Source organism: Labrus bergylta, chromosome 23, assembly GCF_963930695.1.
Source record: "Labrus bergylta chromosome 23, fLabBer1.1, whole genome shotgun sequence".
Taxonomy (NCBI): Eukaryota; Metazoa; Chordata; class Actinopteri; order Labriformes; family Labridae; genus Labrus; species Labrus bergylta.
In genome coordinates, this window is record NC_089217.1 from 3,291,365 (window position 1) to 3,312,905 (window position 21,541).

Sequence of the window (21,541 nt, forward strand, 5' to 3'; positions counted from 1 at the left end):
AGAGCTCTGATCCTGAACCAGACAACAAGTCCTTAGTTCCATATCGACACCTTTCCATCTAAATCTGTGGATTTCTCTTGTGAAAACTCGCCCTGTAAAATTCAAATCTAGTCTTTTGTGTCACTTCACTCCAGTTAAACAACACATTGATCCCTGGAAACACACTCGCAACATGTTCACAATAATCAAAGTCACAAGTGCTGGTGCTTTGGTTTGAGCAGTGGGTGATAAAAGGCTAATCAAGAAAAATAATTAACACACTTTGTTCGCATTTTCAGCTGCAGCCTGAGTCATTAGAAAGCTTCTATTGATTTGAACATGATTACACTGGAACCCACAGCTAAATCAATTTAAAGTGCATCAACCTCAACTCTAATCCTCCTGCTTTTAGACTCACAGCCTTTCATTTGAGGTTGAGCGTTTGTGAAAGAAATTTGTGAGCAGATCACGCTTTTACTTCCACAAAAACCGACATCGTCTCCCTCCCTCCCTCCGTCACACACAAAACGTCCCGGTCATAAATCAGCCGGCTGCAGGACGTTTAAAGTGTGTAAACATGCGGCTGGCCGTGATGCACACTCTGCAGTCTGCACACGTATTGAACACACACACACACGCTTTGAAAAAGTGTGTCTGAGGGTGAGAGTGTGAAATTATTAACATGTGCACAGTCAGAGGCAGCGTTTGCACGTGCCTGCCGTACAGAGCAGCTATCTGCCCCACTACTCGTCCTCTGACCCCCGACTGCACTTAAGGCCATTTAGATTATTATACAGATGGGTGGACACACAGCCCAAACACAAACACACATTTACACACACTCACACACGCAACACAGCAGGGCATGTAACCACCGACCGGGTCACAAAAAGCAGGAACAGAACTCAGGAGATTCAGTTAAAAAAATAGAAAGACTGAGTGCAGAATGAGCTCTGATAGATCTCCTTGGAGGGAACTACAAGCCAAGAAAAAAAGTCATTTGGTATGCAAAAACATTTTCATATTGTAGATACTATGTAAATTAATTAAAGAGTTTTTTTTTTTTTAGTCTGGACCAAGTGATTTAACAACTGACCAAGCGACTGACCCTCAGAGAGCCATGTCACAAGCATGGATGAAATATGGATTCATTCAGGGTTCATAAAGGGTGAGGCAGCGTGTGCTCGTCTGTGTGTGTAGGTGTTTGATTTGCATTGGCGCCCTTTATTGGAGATGTGAGATAAGCTTGCGTTGTTGACTGCAGGATAGAGAGCGACAGGAGGTGCTACTCCAGCTCTGACTAAGCCGGCTAATCGGAGCGAGCTCTCGTTGCCGCGGGGGGGACGACAAGTCTGACAAAAACACTCAGGAAAAGTGCCAAAGGAAACTTTTTATTATTTTGTGGCTTCCAGCTCAAAGAGAGAAAAGCCATTTATTCCTGCCTCCAATCCATCCACTTATTGAGCACTAATATGAGCCAGAGGTAGACACAGGAAGTCACACACAAAGACACAAAAACACTCCGCTACTTATAAACTACACTTCACTGTAACTTTGCCAATACGCAGACGTGTGACTCATTCGTTAAAAACTAATCAGCAACTGTCCCCAAGTGACACAGGGACTAATTGAGTCAGCGCAGTAATCAATCAACTCAAGGTTGTTTGCAGGAAATGTAAGATCCCATCTAAAAGCTTTATAAGTAGTGCAAAGTAGTATGCACGTTATTTATCAGTGTCAAAAATTCAACACCTGAATTAATACATAATAATGTGATGATAAGACTCCGATATGTGTGTGTAGATAACCTGAAAGAATGAAAGGTCACATGTGGAAAGAGCTGCACAGACTTTCCTATCGTGAATACATTTGAATGTTTTAATAATTCAGAAGTATTTCAAGCAGAATGCCAAACATCTTGGTTACAGCTTCTCAAATATACATGAACTAGAGCCCGACCGATAAATCAGCCAGCCGAGAATATCGGCCAATATTATCATATCGAGTGACTATCGGTATCTGCTAATTCTGCCCCCCTCCTTTACCTGCACCCTTATAGCATTTCATTTGAGTTTTATTGTATTAAACTAGAAGTTCTCCTTATGGCTGTCACCAGCAGAGGGCGCTATATGGATTAGAGCGATCATTATCAGTCCCCAGAGTGTCATGCGGTGATGCACAAGTGTTTGATTCCTGCGTTTGGGGGATCAACACAATAAATGTGTATTATATCTATCCATCTCTACAGATCGTTATTGGATTTTCTATTAGCCCCAAAAATCCAATATCGGGGTCGGGGGGCATACAAAAAGATCTAATTCATTTGTTTTTCCATTTAAATTGGAGCTAAATGACATACATTTCATTAAATATGTGAATTATTTAATATGAGAAACCAAGGGCAAATTTTGTATTTTGGACGTTTGAGTAATTTTAGGTTTCATGTAACTATATAGAGCTTAAAAACACTGAATATAACAGAGACTATCACCACATGAGATGTCTTTAAGTTGCCTCATACCTCGCCTGCAGCGACACAGTGTCTGACGCAGCACACCAGATTAGCACAGGCTGAATTAGACGAGTGTGTGTTTGAGTGTCGGGGAGGAAATAATGGGATCGGGAGAGGAGATCAAGAGATTTAGTGGAGGGGACGTTTAAACGGAGCCTTCTTTAGCCAATCACTGAAAGCTGCTTCATTATCATGGGATGACATGTCATTCACAGATACACGGACGGAGGTTGAGGACCTGCATTTCCATAAAGATTACAGACGAAGCAGCGTTTATTTACACCACAAAGACAGCTCCAACCTCTGACATGAATACAAAGTAACCGCATGAATAACGCTCATACATCGCACTCAATAAGAGAAACACTTCCCATATCTCTGACGTTAAAGATAATATGTAAACAGCATTTTAAACAAACAAACATCGGATACTAACAATAACAAAGGTCTCTGTTTGTTTTTCTTGATGCTGCTATGAAGACAAACTTCAACCAACGCATCGTGTCGTACATCCCCGAGTTTAGCAGCTGTTTTCAGTTTTAATAAGTAAATTTCATTCTTTTAAACACCATGATCGGCTTTTTTTTTTTTATCAATGCTTCTCCTGTGTTGCTGTGTGCAAGAGTAGCAAAAATAGAGGAGGAACAGTGAGTGGAAACAAAGTCACCATTAACAAAAGAATCATTGAACTTTCCATAAGCACGAGTGTCTGCTTCAAAGCCACACAAGAATCTGTTTTGCTCATCTTTGATCGGTTAGTTGAATGTCTGTTTTAGTTAGCAGAAGGGGCAGGGCTCCTCCAGACGATCCCTGCAGCCTGGACTCTTGGATTTTGGCTTCACTTTTGTGAAACGGGAGGCGGTAAACACATGTTGTCAATGTATATATACAGTCAATGCTGCAGCCACTTCGCAAGCTTGTGTGAAAATTGACAATTCATTTTCCTGTTCTTTTCTTACCTGACAGCCCACAACACCGCAGCTCTTTGCACACATATGGAGATGCACTCAGACAAACTCCAGATGCTGAGGTTTTTTAAAAGCTGAATACAGCAAACTCTGATTGGTCTGCCAAGGCCACTCTGTTCCGACAGACTTGAGCATAACACAGCTGAGTGTCCCTGGTAATTTATGACGGTACTTCTGTAAGGGGCTCCAGAGGAAGCATAATGCATCATGCTGAAGCATAACAGTGAAGTAAAGGTTACAGAAACCACTGCACCTGCAATTGAATTCAAATCCATTCTACCTGCGAGGCACAACTGAGCTGAAAAGCGATGGAGCATTTTGAGTAAAATGCTTTCCTGGAACCGATTGAACAAACTTGGAAAGAAAATGTTGCTTGAATAATAAATGAAACAGTCCCACACTGGGTCTCTAAGAGGGCTATCCATCATAAAGATTACCCTGTGCACAGTGTGGGCTACGAAACACTGCTGTATAATTTTTACATTAGTTCCACAATTAGCTCCACTTTTTCTTTTAATTTTAGGAAGGCGCATAACTTCTCCCATCTGCTCAGTTTACTGAAAGGATTTTAATAATAATAAAAAAACCCTCTGATAGTTAAGATGTTAAATGATCACATAAAACAACATTCCTAAAAGCTTCATCGGGAAGAATTAAGCTGTGCAAAGAAAGATGGACTCAAAAACAAACTGGCCTGGTTTTTGGTGAAAGAATATCCTATGAGTGAGTTGCAATTTTTCAACTGTATTCAAGTCACATACAGAAAAAAAAAGAAGAGTTTTCAGTTCATCTTTAATGCCACAAAAGTGCAGTTTAAAGTGAAATGAGATATGAATTGGACTGGAGTTTGCAGCCAGGAGGAGAGATGAGCTGTGACTCTTCATGACCACAGAGAGGAGCCTCCTGTGGGGAAGAGGAGCCAGCAGACGGGGGAGACAGACCTTCCCCCGGGGGAGACAGAGGTACAACAGAGAAGCAGCCGGGGAATAAATGGAAAGCAGAAAACAGTCACAGAAGAGAGTGAACAAAAAGGGAGTGGAGTAGAATACTAAAACGCAGAGTTTAAGGCAATATTCAGCACTGAAACAAGGACATAAAAACACAATACCCCCAAAGCAAAACCTTTGCAGAGTTACTGATTTAGTATTTCAATTAGAACATCTTTTAACCTTGTTTTTATTTTTGCAAGTTGTTGCCTTAGCTTAGTTGTTTTAGCATTTAGTTCATCATAAATCATCATGTTGACGGTGCTGCATAAACTATATAACATCAGATTTATTGTGAAGTCAGTAACAGTCAGACTAAGAAGTCATGTGATCTGAAGACCTCCATATATGGTCATGTCTGAGCTTGGATTACACTTCATCCTTACCTTTGTTCTTTCAGTGAAGCACCCTTAACGGACACCTGAAACACCCCCACACCTGTGCTGAAGCCAAACCCAAGGTGCGGCTGAGTGTGATGTAAACAGCGTGCGTCTGATTATAGTGTTGCTGCACCGACTGAAAGACCGACTTCAAGTCTTAACAGGCCGCTCTCGGCACACGCCTACACTGAGCTGAGCTCGAGGCGGCCTTAAGCAGGACACGTCCACATAATCCAGAGGCGTGGAGAGAGAAGACAAATACAACACTTCTGTCCACACTTCAGCCTGCACAGAGTTTTGTTCGACGGGCTGTAATTACTCTCGGATCACTTCAGTGTTGTGTTGAGATGCCTCGTTAATCAATCGTAAATCCGATCCTCACAGCGCTTTCCCAAATACCACCGCTGCTTAAATATATCATGATTAACCCGGCTCAAAAAGCCACTTCATTTCATCCAACAGCTCTTTAATCATTGTCATGTTTTTTTTCATATTGTCTCATCTAATCCGCTTCCTTTCTTTAAATCCGACCACTTAACCACGGATGCAACAAAATCAGTGAGAATGATTCATGAAGACAACAGGAAATCAATCGGAAGTATCTGAAATGCATTAAGCACCGTTGCTACAACCTGCTTAGGGTTGGGTGCAACTGATGTTTGAGAGGATGTACCAGGGAGGGTTGCTAGCGTGTGTTAAGTAGTGAGCAAGACATCTGATTGACGGATTGGAGGCAGCGCTGTGGAATGAAATATAATGTCCAAAAACCAGCGTTTAGATTAACAAACGAGATCGAGGGTAGAAGGGAAGACAAGAGATTATTTGTCAGTGTTGTAATAAATTGCCAAAAGATATTATAGACTGAAGTACGTTCAGTCTATTTGACCAACGTCTTACTGACAATGTGACTTTTTTCTGGTTTCTAAATCTTCTTACGTCTCCTCGATCGCAGTAAACTAAATATCTTTAGGACATTCAGGATCACATTTTGAGCTTTGGTTAACACATGTTGACAGTTTAAAGGGCTTTATCTGTGATGTTTCAATCCAGCAGATGTCGCCCTTGAGCACCAGCATGAAACCAAAACTACTCGCGCTGCATTGTTGTGTTAGCATGCTAATGCTAGCGACCTTTATTATGCTGGTATCTTCACACTGCATGTAAATTTACCTGAAATGAGCGTGATCTAGAAACACAGTTAAGCAGTGAGTACAGTATGTTATTCTTCTTTTCTCTAGTCCCTCAATTAAACAACTTTTATACACGAGGGGAGGAGTCAGCCGGCCGTCCAGGCGATGTAAACAAAGTGAAGATAGGACTCTGAAAACTCTGAAAACATCACAGACAGTGGGACTCGGGTGTTACACCCATTGTAGACAGTCATGACTCACAGAGTTATTTTCAGATATACTTGATTTCTACATTTAAGTGTGAAAAATCACATAGAAAGACTTTAACAAACAAATGTCTAATTGTTTAATGAAGGAAATAAACAACATACTAACTGTTAATGAAATGAATCCTTTGTTGCAGCTCCTAAGAGGTTTTTTTAAAAAGCTTTTGCAGCTTCTCACTCGTCTCTCAAAGACATCAACAGCAGACTGCTAAACCTAGTGGTGTGTCCTTTTGATTAATATAATATAATATAAAGTATTAATATAAAGTATAAAATATAAAGATTAATATAAAGTATAAAACCTTGAATATAAAAGGCATGACTCTTGACTGACCTGAGGAATGAGGATTTAAAGCTAAACTTGCAGAGGATTTAGACAGTATTATTTGGGAGAGTGCATCAAATGAAGTTTTCATTTTGCTCGCAGCTTTTCAATCCCTCTGATGTGCGCAGTACATGTGCAATGAGATAAGATAAGAGAAGCAGCCAAATCTCCAGCATTACTTTATAGTTACTTTGATGGAACAGTACATACAATATGAAAGTGTCGTACTGTCGCTCTGACATGCTCTAGGGGAAACCCTCCTGAGCCTCATTACAGAAGCACAGATGGAGAGATGAGACAGGAGGGCATCGATAACCGACTGAGTCAGAGACCAACAGAGATAACATCCTGTCATCTTCCATTCCCCTTTACACTCTCGGAAAATAAATCTGTGATCAGAAAAGATGACACACAGAGGAGAAGTTGAAAGGCAAGCGTAGACTTACTGCGCAGAGAATGCAATAAAGGAAGTCAAAGTGTAGCACGGGCAAAAATGTTCTTCATTAAGACGGCATTGCAGGGAAAGGGTTAAATAGCTAGCATCAAGTGTCAAAGAAGTATAGTACCACAAATAGTAAAACAGACTAGATTGGTACAATCATACGAGCAGATTTAAATCATGCATGCAGCTCTGTGAGGCACGGCTAAGCTTAAAACCTGATGCTAACACCAGCATGCTAACATGATCACCAATCAAAAATACCAGGATGCTGACGCTTACAATGTAGGTTCCAGATCCTAGTTTAGCAAATTAGCATGGTACAGTTTGCTCAAATTAAAGTTGACACTGATGGGAATGTCATTGGTTTTCAGGTATTTGTTCATAAACTGGAGTTGGTAAAATTTTGACCTGACGAGATCGACAAAGTTTCAACAATTCACCCTGAGCAAATAATGGTGTCGTTCCTCTAAGAAAAATAAGAATATAAATGTTGTGATGGTCCAGATGGAAGGTCAAGAATTGGACAAAGTGATCAGGGATCCTTCTCTTTATCATACAGGTCTATGCCAGATTATCTGGACATATTGTGATATTTCAGGATATTCTTTGAGGACTTTGACCTGTTTGTGAAACTACAGGAAAAAGTCATCAAACAAAGATGTACCCATCCTCTTAAGAGCGCTAATGTTTGTACAAAATGTCATGCAATCAATCTTAGAATCATCAAGATATTTCAGTAAAGACCAAAACTGACAAAGTGACCAACAATCCCTTCGGGTGCACTTTGATAATGTGGTTACAGACGTTGTATATGTAGTGTTCTTTGCTTTGTCATGTTTTTCCCCCGACACCCACCTAAGCCACATTGTGAACAAATCAAGATCTTCCAGATGCAAACAGGATATTACAGTTCGTCTCCACTCCGCCTCTCCGCAGCCTTTTCAAAGAACATAATATATTTTAAAGCATTGTGCTGAAACTATCTGAGCAGAAGAGTCCCTGAGATTAGATTTGAAATAATAACACCGAATGACGCACAAGATTCAAACATTCACTCTGCGGCTGCAAATCTTTTCAGGCCTCATCGGTTTGTCATTATCGAACGAATGTCTTAGAATGATAACTGATGAAAAAAGGCTATATTTAGAGAGCCACATTGAAGTGTACTTCCTTTTTCATAAAGTGTGAGGGGAAAGGGAAGAGGGGAGCATCTGAGAGCTGTAGTGTGTTGTTGTGGTGCAGGTCGAGGTAGACTTTTGAGAAGCTGTTTTTCCAGTCCATTTTGTAGCAAAAAATAAGAGGATAGAAGAAGAAGAAATCACAACACTGTGGGGGAGATAGTCCGCTACATCGCTGCTGGTGAAACTAGGGAATACAGTGAATCAATGAATCACACTCCAGCAAAAAACGAGAGTGAATATTGAGTTAAAAATCAATGAATTGTTGGCAATGCAATGATTTTCAAAGGAGCCCAGCATCAGCTAATGACTCGGTATAACAACACCTACACATAAAGACAAAACGCACACTGTACACATAGCTTTAAAACAGCACAATATGTGCAGCAGCTATCTGTACCTCACTGGTATATGACCTGCTTTTTTCACACCCACACTCAGTTTTATAGTCAATGAAAAAAATAAAAGTTGTAATCCCTCCTCTCCTCTTGTAATCTGAGATTTTAATCTCCGCTTTCAAGAGCAAAGATTACCCAGCAGCCCTTGCTCCCATTCAAGCAAGGGCCTTAAAAAAAAAAAAAAACCCCGCTCGGTAGGATACCCAGCAGGATGAATGAGGAGAATACAGATGTGTGAGGTTGTAATCTTGAGACGGAGACAGAAACAGTAAAAAAGGGGATTAAGAGGGAGGAAGTGATGAAGACGCAGAGTGACATAAGAAGAAGAAGAAAGAGAGAGAGAGAGAGAGAGGAAATCCAGGCTGCTGCAACAAGTCGAGGTCAGTGTTTGAACTCCACAGGTGGACCAGCAGAATCAGATTGGAGTTATAAACCACAGATGATTCAAACGAGTGGAAGTCACAGTTCAATTTGTGGCCTTTAAAGGTCCATTTTGAATTTGGAGCTGATTCCAGCTGTCGTTGGGCGAGAGGCGGCGTACACCCTGGACTGTTCACCTGTCAATCACAGCGCTGACATATCGAGACAGACAACCAGACACACTCACAGTCACACCTACGGGCAATTTAGAGTCACTAATTAGTAGTAATAAACAGGCATGTCTTTGGACTGTGGGAGGAAGCCGGAGTACCTGGAGAAAACCCACACATGCACTGGAAGAAAACATGCAAACTCCACACAGAGAGGCTCCTGTCTGACGGGGATTCAAACCAGGAACCTCCTCGCTGTGACAACTGCAACAACGTGCAGCCCTGAAGGAAAAAATTACAGTGACAAATCCCTCCTGAATGCAGCAGTGTAAGGAACGAGGACATATAGTACTAAAACACGCTCATGCAGACACACTGTACACTCATCCGCTCTGTATTTAGATACCCAATATATCATAGGAAACAGCCAGGCTACATTCAACACCTCTACAGAGAGACGTTCCATTTTTGGCTGCATGATTCAGAACATAGCAGTAGCACCACTCTGCTCTCCAAACACACACACACACACACACACACACACACACACACACACACACACCAACGTACTCACTAGAGCCTAGTTCACTGAAATGTTGGCAAGAGCACAAACCAGAGTTATGGTGATAGTAACTCTGAAATGTATCCACGCAGTCTGAATGACCTGCTTTTTTTTTCTGTCAACACACCAACACATGCAAACACTCCATGTGGATTACATAACAGTGACCTGGCAGGTGTGTGTGCAGCAGGAAATATTTGTTTTATTTTACTCTTAAGATTAAACAATTATTCAATAACTATTCTGAACAATCCAAATAAAGACAGATTTTTCAGACAACGGCGGCAAAAGTTCTTCAAAATCAGCGAGTAAGAGGTGAATAATCACTGGGTCTTCTCTGTCTGCCATGATGGAGAGTTGAGTCTTATGGGGGTTTAGGCTGTTTTGGGCACTTCACAACAAAGATGTGAGCTAAAGCGATAAATATTGAGTATCTTTGGCCAGTTTTGGAAAAAGATAATAGAGAAAGAATCCATCTAACAAAATCAACATCTGCTCCAATTCTACAATTCACTTAGCAGACTCTTTTCTCCAAAGCGCCGTACATCAGAGAGTAAGAACAACACAAGCAAGGATCTATAAAAAAGGGAACAATGTCAGTAAGAGCAAACAATCAGCTTTGAGCCTGATTGGACACACAGGTGCTGACAGGAAGTGACCAGAGGCAAAGCACAACATTGAGGGCAGTTCTTGAGAGCTCTAATCAGTATAGAAACCATCTTATAAGTCGTCGTTATCAAACAAAAACCATCGTCATTACCATCATCATCATCAATAATATGGAGACCATCATCATTAAGTTAGTAGGTATTCATGAAAGAGCTGGGTCTTTAGCTTTTTCTTAAAGGTGCAGAGGGACTCTGCAGATTGCTCATACCGTTGATAGAACTTGAGCTGTTAAACCCTTCGCAAAAGTCATACAGACATAATATATCATTTCAGAGCTAGCGACAACAACACAGCAAGTTACTGTATTCTGCACGTTAGCTGGGTTTCTGGCATGCAGAGAGTAAGAGACAGTTTTCGAGAGCCATCACACCGGCTCATAAACAGTCATTCTCACACCTCTCCTGCTATTAAATCTAACATCACAACAACAGCATGTGTACTAAAACAGAAAGTGAAATGGCTGTTTTGCATTTACAGAGCCAGAGAATTGTTACACTGGATGTTTCTCCATATAACACAAACACTGAGGACCGTCGGATGTTGCCGGAATTTGTCAACAAGTGTTGGATTACAAGCAGTATGTTTACTAAACCAGTGCGCTGATTTAAAAACCAAAGATAGATGTCGAAGGCAGTCATCGACTATATTTGTCTGCTAACAGCAAACCGAATGTCTTCATCTCCTGAGAAGCTCGAGCTGAGCTACAATATGTCACAGTGTTGTGAGAACTCATTTGATGTTTGAAGCTCTACTGTTGAGTTCAAGCACTTTAAAAAATAATACGCTGAAGAGGTTGAACCAGATGTAGGGAGCGAGCGTCATCCAGCTGCTCTGAAGAGTGTTATAATTGGCAGTGAATCAGATTTACACGATATGACTCGAGGGGGAAAAACAGCTGTGTGTGTGTGTAGGATCATTTTAATGGGCAGAGTATTTGTGTGTTGGTTAATCCACACCGTGTTACTCACACACCCGGCATCGCTGCTGATGTGTGTCTATATTCACTGTCAGCTTAACCCACTCAATCCCTTTAATCCAGAGCAGCGAGAGAGAGAGGGAGCCGAGGTATAAACCTGTGTACCTACTACATGTGTGAGATGTCTCCATCATTCACACGTCACTGAGTGTTTCTGATTTCACACTCCTCACTCGCTCGCTCGCTCACATCTTCCCTCATTTTCAGAAGTTTCAGCAGCAGTTTATTTCTGCACACGACACAGATTCCACCAGTTGCCGGGACAACGGACGTGATTGAATGGGCATGGACTCGCACCTCGTCGTTAACGGCCAATGAGGCGAGGCGAGGAGGGTGAAAAAAAACAGTCAATCAGCCCCCCCACCCCATTCAACAACATTCACTGCTCCCATTCTGTTCTCTCTCAATGGGCCAAACAAAGGCCACGGCTGAGCTCATCACTGAGATTTGTGGTGCTGATGGGGGGGACACTGTGTGTGTATGTGTGTGTGCCTGTGTGTGTGTCGTCCACAACTAAAAGGTTTCCTGTATCCTAGAGCAAAAGAGCGCAACAAAAACAGCTTTGGCTTGACCTGTAGATTACGAACAAATGTTTCACTTTCTGGCTTTATTTTTCCATCTTCCTTCTAAAATATAATCTACCGCACTTTAATATTCTAATGCTTCTTATAACAGAATTGTCTCTATGCAATATTCTTAGCCAAAAAGATTGCAATATACATACAAACAAACTCTACAATCTAGGATTTTATTAGTTGGGTTAATTTTAAACCAGGTCTGAGGATCATTTGTGAATGTACAAGGTTTTTTTTCCGCTGAAATCTAATTGATTGTGTGATGAAATGTTCAGCTTGTTATTGTCTGTTTTTGTTCTGTGTGTGAAACTTTTAATCACTGTAGTCTTAGCAAGGACTCCCTTTTATTACAGACTTTGTTTTCAGTGAAATGAAGGTTAATAAACTCTTTATATCCAATTTGACATTTCTGTACTTTTGTCCTTCTGCTGCTGCTAATGCTACAAAAAAAAAAAGTCCCCCTCATGATCATCAATCAAGGCTTATCTCATCTTACGGTGTCTTGTTCATGACACTGATCATTTAAATTGTCATTTGTCTTAAATGAGCCACTATGAGATAAGAAAAAAAAGAGTAGCACTGAAAGTATAAGGATTACGTTCATTTCAAGACTTGGCGTCACTACAATCATTCATTGGTATTTCCTTCTGCAAGTTTTTTTTTTTTTTTTTTTTTTAATTTTTAAAAAATTTAATTGTTAATTTTTAATTTTTAATTTTCATTTGGATAAAATCCCAGCTAAGGTTTGATTTGTCACACAAAAAGAAAAATACTCATTTACTAAATCATATGACAAAGAAAAGCAACGGATTCTTCCAGTTGATTTCAGGAGAATATGATGTTGTTGGTTAAAATCAGTACTGGATAATCAGAGTAGTTTTCTGTCGATTAACTCATCTAAAAGCCAAACAACAAATTGATTCACAAAGACAATTTTTCGATCCAAGTCGACTCTTCATCATGTGCTCCGGATCATCAATACTGCAGAGAATTACAATGAACCCCAAAGGCAAAGTCAGTGAACTAAACAAGCCTGGATAGAAACCTTCCTACTCATCTCTTTTGTTTACAAAAAGGGAAGCACTCCCTTGATGTTCTTCTTCATTTTCACTTTTTTTTAAATCACCTGCGACTACACACACACCTTAAATAAAAAAGAGAAATGATGTGAGGAGACTGTGAGTGCTCTTCTGATATGAGGACTGAGAGGACTTATGCTCCTGCAGGATCATAAGAGACTAAATATAAAAGTGACGAGCTGATCCTGTTCCTGCCTTTGTTTTGTGTTTGGCAGCAGCGTTAGAGCTGCAAACGACTTTGTTTTCTATAGCTGACGGATCCCTCGATTAACTATCAGTCTCAAGGCAATCACAGTTTCCTAGAACCAAGGATGACTTCTTTAAATGCCTTTCTTTGTTCACCGAACAACAATCCAAACCAACAAAGATTCACAGGTCACATGGGCAGAATAGCAACAAAGTTTTGCACTATAGAAGCTGGAGACCTGAAGAAGATTCAGCATCTTTCTTTGATAATTGACTGAAAGCTGCGTTAATAATCTGAAAGCTAAAGGAACATTTTTAAATCATTTCATTTGAGTATCATTGTATTAGACTAGACACTGTGATGAACGTTCATGCACAGAAACTTTCCAGTCAAGTGACTTTGAGGATCAACTCATTAAATGTCTATCTGTCGGTTGAAGATAGATCTAAGAAAGATATCGGCCGATATATTGGGATCAGATTTTTTCTCTCCCCAATATCGGTATCGACCCAAAAATCCCATATCGGTCGGGATCTACTAAAAACAGAATACTAGTGGTTAAAAATGCCACAGGACAAAAGGATTTGAATCATTTTTTTTTGCAGTTTGGAGTTTGTCAGTGGTGAGATAAAAACCACTGCACAGAAAGAACATTATTCAACACACTTTTGGACAAACAATACCACAACCACAGCTTCCATTCATAAGGGGAAAATAAAGGATGTGATGCCTGGTGATGAATGCCTTTTTTTATTTCTCAAGTATTTCTCAGACAAAACCAACCCAAACGTGACTTGACTGATGGCTGGTGTATGCTATTTCAGTGAAAAAATATAAATCTCTCTGCCAAGAAAGGGGAACCAGACCTTGAGAAAAACAGTCCCCTGTTTATTGACATCTAAAGAAGAAGAAGAAAAATGGTAGAAAGAAACACTGCTGCCCAGAGGGAATACTGTCAGGACGGCAGAGGAGGAAACACACCGCCATCCAGCTTCCTCAAGATCCAAAACAATCACACAGAGACACCAAGCTCTGAAAGTGATCTAATGAAAGCAAAAGAAAAGCTCCTCGCTTCATTAATAATACACTGTACACACACACACACACACACACACACACACACACACACACTGTTCAGGCTCACATAAACACTTGAGAGCTGACTGACCTTTAAGATCCATCCATAGGGATATTTCCATAAACCAAGTCAACCACAGTCCTCCTACCCGCCTGAACAAATCAGTTTCCACGCTGATGTTATTCCTGTTATTGCACCTATGGGTCCTTCAGAGGAACATGACTGGATATATTTCTCTCCAGTTCACACAGGGTTATTTATGTTCCTGAACAAGATTTTTAACTGTTGCGTTAAACTATATTATTCAACAAACAGACTTTATATGTTTTAGATTTGATCTCAAAATACACTTCACCATGTTTTTCTAACACTAATGTGTCCCTAGTCGTCCACAAACCCCCCCCCCGATTATTAGAAAAGTCTGTCCTCTCTGTCTTCTGCCTGCTCCACTTTTCAGAAAAATGTGTGCTCAAACAGGCCGTTTGGAGATTTTCCCTTTGTGACATCATAAAGGGCAGTAGCCCCTCCCACTGCTAAGGGTTTTCTTCTGCCCTCTGACTCCGCCCTTCGACCCATAAACAATAGGGCGTGAAGCAAGAAAGCCTGAGACACCCAAGCCCTTCCAGAGAGGGGGGGCGTGGTCAGACACCGCTCATTTGCATATTTAAAGGTACAGACACAGAAACAGCCTGTTCTGAGCAGGGCTGAAATAGAGGGGTTTATAGACATGATCAAATACAGGATCAGAGTGGATTTAGAACAAGAAACTTCACACACATGTTTTGAGGAGCTCTGAGACTTATTTAAACTGGTTGAAGAGGAGGAGAATATGTGACCTTTAAAATGTCCTTGTTAATTGTTTAGCACCAATACACCAAGTCAAATTCCTTGTATGTGTAAATGTACTTGGCAATAAACCCCGATTCTGATTCTGATTCTGATACTCTGGTAATAAATTTTAAATGTTTGTATTTCTTCATTCAATTGATAAATTAATAAAGCAATGAAGAAAAATCTAATTAAACAGCGTGCACTTAGAGGCTGGAACGGACATTTTTCTGATATTTAACAGAAGATGACAGAATGATTTTCTGCAGAAGAGCAAGAAAATCTCTTTAATTTTCGAGTCCGACTTTGAAACCAGCTGAGAATCACGAGAACCCTGGGTTAATAAAATCTAATTAAATTCCACCAGTTAAGAGAAAAACGAATGTTACTGCAGACAACGATGCTGTTATTTTCTCCCAGCTTCAACAGTGAACTATGTCTTCTGACTCTTAAAGACTTTCCAGCCACTGTCTGTAAAATACGCTCGAGGAAAATGACTAACGCTACATCCTTCCACAAGAACTAGTGCTGAGGCACCCTTAAGCAAGGCTCTTCATTCATGCTGCACCATCATCAGTAATCTACATGTTTGTACTGGGCAGCTGCCTCCCAGGTGTGTTTATGTGAAGCCAAACACCCTCAGTCAACACTTCAATAAGCATCCCCGAGTGTTGTCAAATAAAGGTTTAACAAGCCAGGACTGAACAGTCTGCCCGAGGTCGCTGGACATCTCATAAAAGTGTCATGAGATGAAAAACGCCTCCTCTTGTTATCTTGTGTACCTGAGTGTGCAGACAGCAGGACAATGTAGCGCACAGTTGTGCACGTGGGAGTAAACTGGCAGACAGTGTTCTTGTTCACATATCTCTAAAGAATTGTGGCAAGACAATTATATTCAAATCAAGTCGAGCTGCAGGAGAGAAGTGCCATCTTAAAGCAATTTTTTGGGGGGCTTTTTTTTTTTTAAATAAGGCAAGATAACTGAAGGGCGATACAAAAAGCCTGCACAGCTTGTCGTCCTCCTTTAAAAGCCGTCATATAACTCTTAATTGAGGAAGTATGTTCAGTATGTCAGTTTGCGAGTCCCCCCCCCGTAACTGGGTCAGAGAAGAATCTGTTTTTCTGTAATGACATGTCATGTTATTTAAACCAGGGAGGCTCATATTGTATGACCATGTACCCTTTTCCAACAGGGAACTCTAAAATGCAACAGGAACTTAAATACAACTTGAGAAAGCATCACCCCCATCCCCCCCACTCTGTGTTCATACCCACATCCACCTCTTGTGACTTTATATTATGACAGACACTCGATGAGCCAGCTCAACCGTGCACCATGTTCGCCTTAGGGCGCACGTACTGCTTTGCAAACAGTCTGCAAACATGATGCACAGATGAAAAGATGATAGACGGGTCTCTGAGCGCGGCGTCTAAATGAATTAAATCACCATGACTAGTTGAACGTCTGGCCAGGGAAGGATTTTTATGAAGCACACAATCTATCTCCACCAAACTCCATTACAAAATCTGTCACTTTAACATCCCCCTCAGTGCAGCCATGAAAGTACAGTAGTGTAACATGATATAGGAGCTCTCTCCTGACCGCTTACCGCAGTGCATTTTGGCAGAGCACATTTTTGTGGGATTAAGAAGATAGTAAGAGATCAACTGTAAGGATGGGGAATTAAAGGGGCAATGCACAAAGTTGGGTATCGCATCTGGGACTTGAGCTTGTGTAGTGCTTTTACACCGCAGGTCACGCCTACACATTCACACACTGATGGTAGATGTCAGTATGTAAAGTAGCCATCAGAATTAACTAATCCCATTCATACAAAGCAGCGGGAGCAATTTGGGAGTTATGTGTGCCGAAGGACACATCGGACATGTTGCTTGCAGGAGCTGGGGATCGAACCCTCAACCTGAGTCACAGCCGCCGCCCCTCAGCTGTAAGGATGGTAAATTTAAAGGGACAATGCTCAAAGTTAAGTTAGGTTAGGTTCGGTACGCATCGATTATTGCAACTCTCTACTCGCAGGTCTTCCTACATGCACTATCAAACCTCTTCAAATGATACAAAATGCAGCAGCACGACTCGTCTTCAACCTTCCTAAAAGAGCACACGTCACTCCGCTGTTCATTTCCTTACACTGGCTCCCAGTTACTGCTCGCATCAAATTTAAAACTCTGCTGCTCGCTTACAAAACAACGACAAAAACGTCTCCTCCTTACTTTAACTCTCTCATCCAGGTCTACACTCCCTCCCCCCACTACGCTCTGCCAATGAAAGGCGTCTGATCCAACCTTCACAACAGGGTCCTAAGACTCTGACTAGACTCTTCTCCTCTGTGGCCCCCCGGTGGTGGAATGAACTTCCAAACGCCATTCGATCTGCAGAGTCCCTCTGCACCTTTAAGAAAAAGCTAAAGACCCAGCTCTTTCATGAATACCTACTAACTTAATGATGATGGTCTCCATATTATTGATGATGATGGTAATGACGATGGTTTTTCTTTGATAACGACGACTTATAAGATGGTTTCTATACTGATTAGAGCTCTCAAGAACTGCCCTCAATGTTGTGCTTTGCCTCTGGTCACTTCCTGTCAGCACCTGTGTGTCCAATCAGACTCAAAGCTGATCGTTTGCTCTTACTGACATTGTTCCCTTTTTTCTAGATCCTTGCTTGTGTTGTTCTTACTCTCTGATGTACGTCGCTTTGGAGAAAAGAGTCTGATAAGTGAATTGTAGAACTGTAGGTTAGGTTAGGTTCTGTACATACATACATACATATATGTATATATATACTGTACACATATTCTAGTTTTATTTAAACTTTTGGTTCTTAATTGCACTGTATGTTGTTACTTTGTTTTTACTCTTATCTTCTATACTATTTTTTTTTTTGCATTGTTAAGGAGAGCTTGGAACACAAAAATGTCGTTTCCAGCTATATGACTGCTTTGCCTGTTATGTTGTGGCATTTGACTAAAAATTAAGATAACTTAATCTGTGCCGAAATGTGGACCGGCTCCGAAAGAGTCACCAGGAATGTTTAAGTATGTCGTCCTGTCACGGACACTCCCAATTTCAAAACAATCAAAACATAAATGAATCATTTTCATATGGAGTCTGGCACCTTGGTGTGTTCAACAAATAGGAACCTGTCTTGACTCGTCGGTGGAAAGCGGTTTGACAGCTGCACATCACATAAATGATTTCCATTTATTTATAATGACAGAACTAAATAAAAAGCTCGTTTTAACTTTGATTTAAACGACTTTTCAACCCTCTCTGTGTCTTTAAACTGGACATTTAACGCCTCGACGCGGATAGATATTACACAATGTAATTGGATATGTTACTGAGGTAGGTAATCTAACGTTATCTCAAATAAAACGTGTATTTACCATCTTATTTCTGCAGCTGCTGTGTCCCTGCTTCTGTTAAACTTTTCTCTGCAGCAGCTCCGGACATAATCTCTGGACTCAAACCGGATCCCCCGTTTCGTTGTCCCGGAGAGGAAAGTGGACCGTTGGCATCGTCGGTGTAACTGGTGCCATCACGGCGGCTCCCCCGCTCTCTGCCGCTGCTCCGTTATTAGAGAACCGGTCCGACCGACGGGAGAGCGACTCGTTCCACCCAGCCAGCCCGCCGCGGTAATCCCTCTAAAACCCAGCAGAGCAAGGGAAGCACAATGTGTGATTACGCCCCGCCCACCGAGTGCACACAGAGGGAGGGGCTGCGTGGGATATCGAATACACCCACATGAATATATACATGAGAACAGAAGGGCCAAATTAAATCCTTTAATTTTACACGTTTCTGCTCTTTTTAAGTGATTTTATGTACCAAGATTTTTTTAAAACATTTTTTTTTTACAAATAAAAGTGAAGCACAGAAGCTTGAATTTAGGAAAAGTACAGAAGTATTTCAAGCCAGGTAGTTTTTAAAGGCTTTATATACGATTAAATGTAATAGAAATCAATCCTTTGAGAGACGAGTGAGAAGCTGCAAAAGGTTTTTTTAAAAAACCTCTTAGGAGCTGCAACAAAGGATTCATTTCATTGACAGTTAGTATGTTGTTCATTTCCTTCATTAAGCAATTATACATTTGTTTGTTAAAGGCTTTATATGTGATTTTTCACACTTAAATATAATAGAAATCAAGTATCTCCTCTGAAAATAACTCTGTGAGTCATGACTGTCTACAATGGGTGTAACACCCGAGTCCCACTGTCTGTGATGTTTTCAGAGTTTTCAGAGTCCTATCTTCACTTTGTTTACATCGCCTGGACGGCCGGCTGACTCCTCCCCTCGTGTATAAAAGTTGTTTAATTGAGGGACTAGAGAAAAGAAGAATAACATACTGTACTCACTGCTTAACTGTGTTTCTAGATCACGCTCATTTCAGGTAAATTTACATGCAGTGTGAAGATACCAGCATAATAAAGATCGCTAGCGTTAGCATGCTAACACAACAATGCAGCGCGAGTTGTTTTGGTTTCATGCTGGTGCTCAAGGGCGACATCTGCTGGATCAAATAAATCGCATATAAAGCCTTTAAGTGAATTTATGTACCAAGATTTTTTAAAAACATTTTTTTACAAATAAAAGTGAAGCGCACAATCTTGAATTTAGATAAAGTACAGAAGTTTTTCAAGTCAGGTAGCTTTTAAAGTAGGACTATATGTTGTTATGAACGCCCCATAATAATGTCATATTATTCTACAGAGTAACTTAAATAAATAATCAGAAACATTACTGACACACTATTGTGCATGAAGAACTGATGTTGTATCTACGGCGGAAGTTAAGCTAATTATAATTCAGTTTTATTCGGTGTAATCTACTTAAAAATACATGAACTTTATAGGCAGTAGTATTGGATTAAACTGACAAGAAATGTGTTATTACTATCACAATTTGACAATATTTACCTTTAAAATACAGAGAGGTGGAAGTAAGTAAAATGTAATAAAATCAAAGCTCTTTAAAGCTCCTGTGAGGCGTTTTAAGCTGTTTATGAAATTAATACTGATGCCTCTAAATGACCTACAAAAGCAAACCAGAGCATCAAGAAGAAGATTAATTATTCCCATACAGTTATATAATATGTTTCTGTCACTCGTGCAGCGGGGTAGGTGCATGACGAGGATCACCAGCAGGCTGCTGAGAAAAACCTTTTTCTGTATTTATTTGTTGATTGTTGAGAGTTACTCGAGATCTTTTGTCAGAAAACATGACTTATAGATTTACACGACAAGATCAGGGAAGAGGTAAATCATCCCACTTTCGTCCACAAGGGGGCGCCAAAATGGGCACAAACTAAAAGTTACTCACAGGACCTTTAAGTCAAAAGATTCTTCAGGCTTTCTGATATTATTTATCATACACTCATCAATTCTTCTTTTTGCTTGAGTCATCACTTCATGCCGAGGTTGTAATGACTCAATGTTTAAAGTTAACACACACAGTCGCCTCGATAATTAGACGGCTGATACATACTGACCGCCTCATCTCAAGCAAAAGGACAGATAAATTACCCCACAAAGGTCTGGGGAATGAGTCATGAATGATTTAAAGGCGCAGCAGGTCTCTGACGGTACACTGATAAAGAAACCAATTAGCATGGTTAGTGGCCTTGTTATGTGATCCGGGGCCTGCTCATCGTTTATTATCTGGGCTTGCATTATGTTTTCATCCTTACAATTAATGTCCGCTCTTTCACCCGCCATCCTAAATAACACATGCATACTGATGGGGGGTTTTATCCCTGTCTTACTCCTGTCATTCCTCTCCCGTGTCCTGAAACAAATCGACCTGAAGGCCTCCTTGCGAGGACGGTAGTGAGTCAGCCACCTGTTAATCACCGCGACGACCGTGCATGCTGACAGCTTTGGACACTCTGCGACCTGGTGATTCAGCCTGCGGGACGCAGAACCTGCAGGGCACGAGCTCTGTTATCTAAATTTGAATCCGATCCATACTGATGCAATCATATCATTCCATGAATGCGTGTGTGCGTACTCAGAAAGCTCCTTGCATAGCTTTTGGGATGGATTCACAATAAATCATTTTGCCGCGATCAATCCAAATAACCTAATAAACTTCCAGTCCATTTCCCCTGGGTATTGATTTATAGTATCCATGTCTGTACGTGTGAAATAGAGATAGGAGGCATGGAGTTAAATGTGACATTTAATTAGGTTCAGATCCTGCTCGCTCTGTACTTTAGCATTGATTTTCTTTTTTTGCAGAGAGGGCATTGGCTGTGAGCTCACTGGAAACAACTTTAGCCTTATGTAAATGCCATTAAGAGCGGATGCCTAATGGGTTTTGCAGCACTATTACATGTGTGAGTCCATCAGAGCAACAGCAGAGATATTTTTGGCTTTTTTCTCTCTGCTTGCTTTGATTCACTGGAAAAAAAAAAAGAAATGTCAGAGATAACAACACACACTGCCATTGCAATTCTTCCTCTAAATGTCAC

At 40.8% G+C, this 21,541-nt stretch overlaps 1 protein-coding gene across 2 annotated transcripts in view; it reads right to left on the bottom strand.

The window, feature by feature from the left end:
* tmcc3 (transmembrane and coiled-coil domain family 3) overlaps nt 1-21,541 on the bottom strand; it is a 45,074-nt gene that overhangs the window by 14,197 nt on the left and 9,336 nt on the right. Inside the window, exon 1 of one of the 2 annotated variants that reach the window (XM_065951353.1) lies at nt 18,459-18,716. The exons of the other annotated variant lie outside the window; for it this stretch is intronic. Coding sequence (XP_065807425.1) covers nt 18,459-18,461 — 3 coding nt within the window. The 5' untranslated portion in view covers nt 18,462-18,716. Of the gene's footprint in view, nt 1-18,458; nt 18,717-21,541 lie in introns of those variants that run through there. 2 annotated transcript variants of the gene reach the window in all.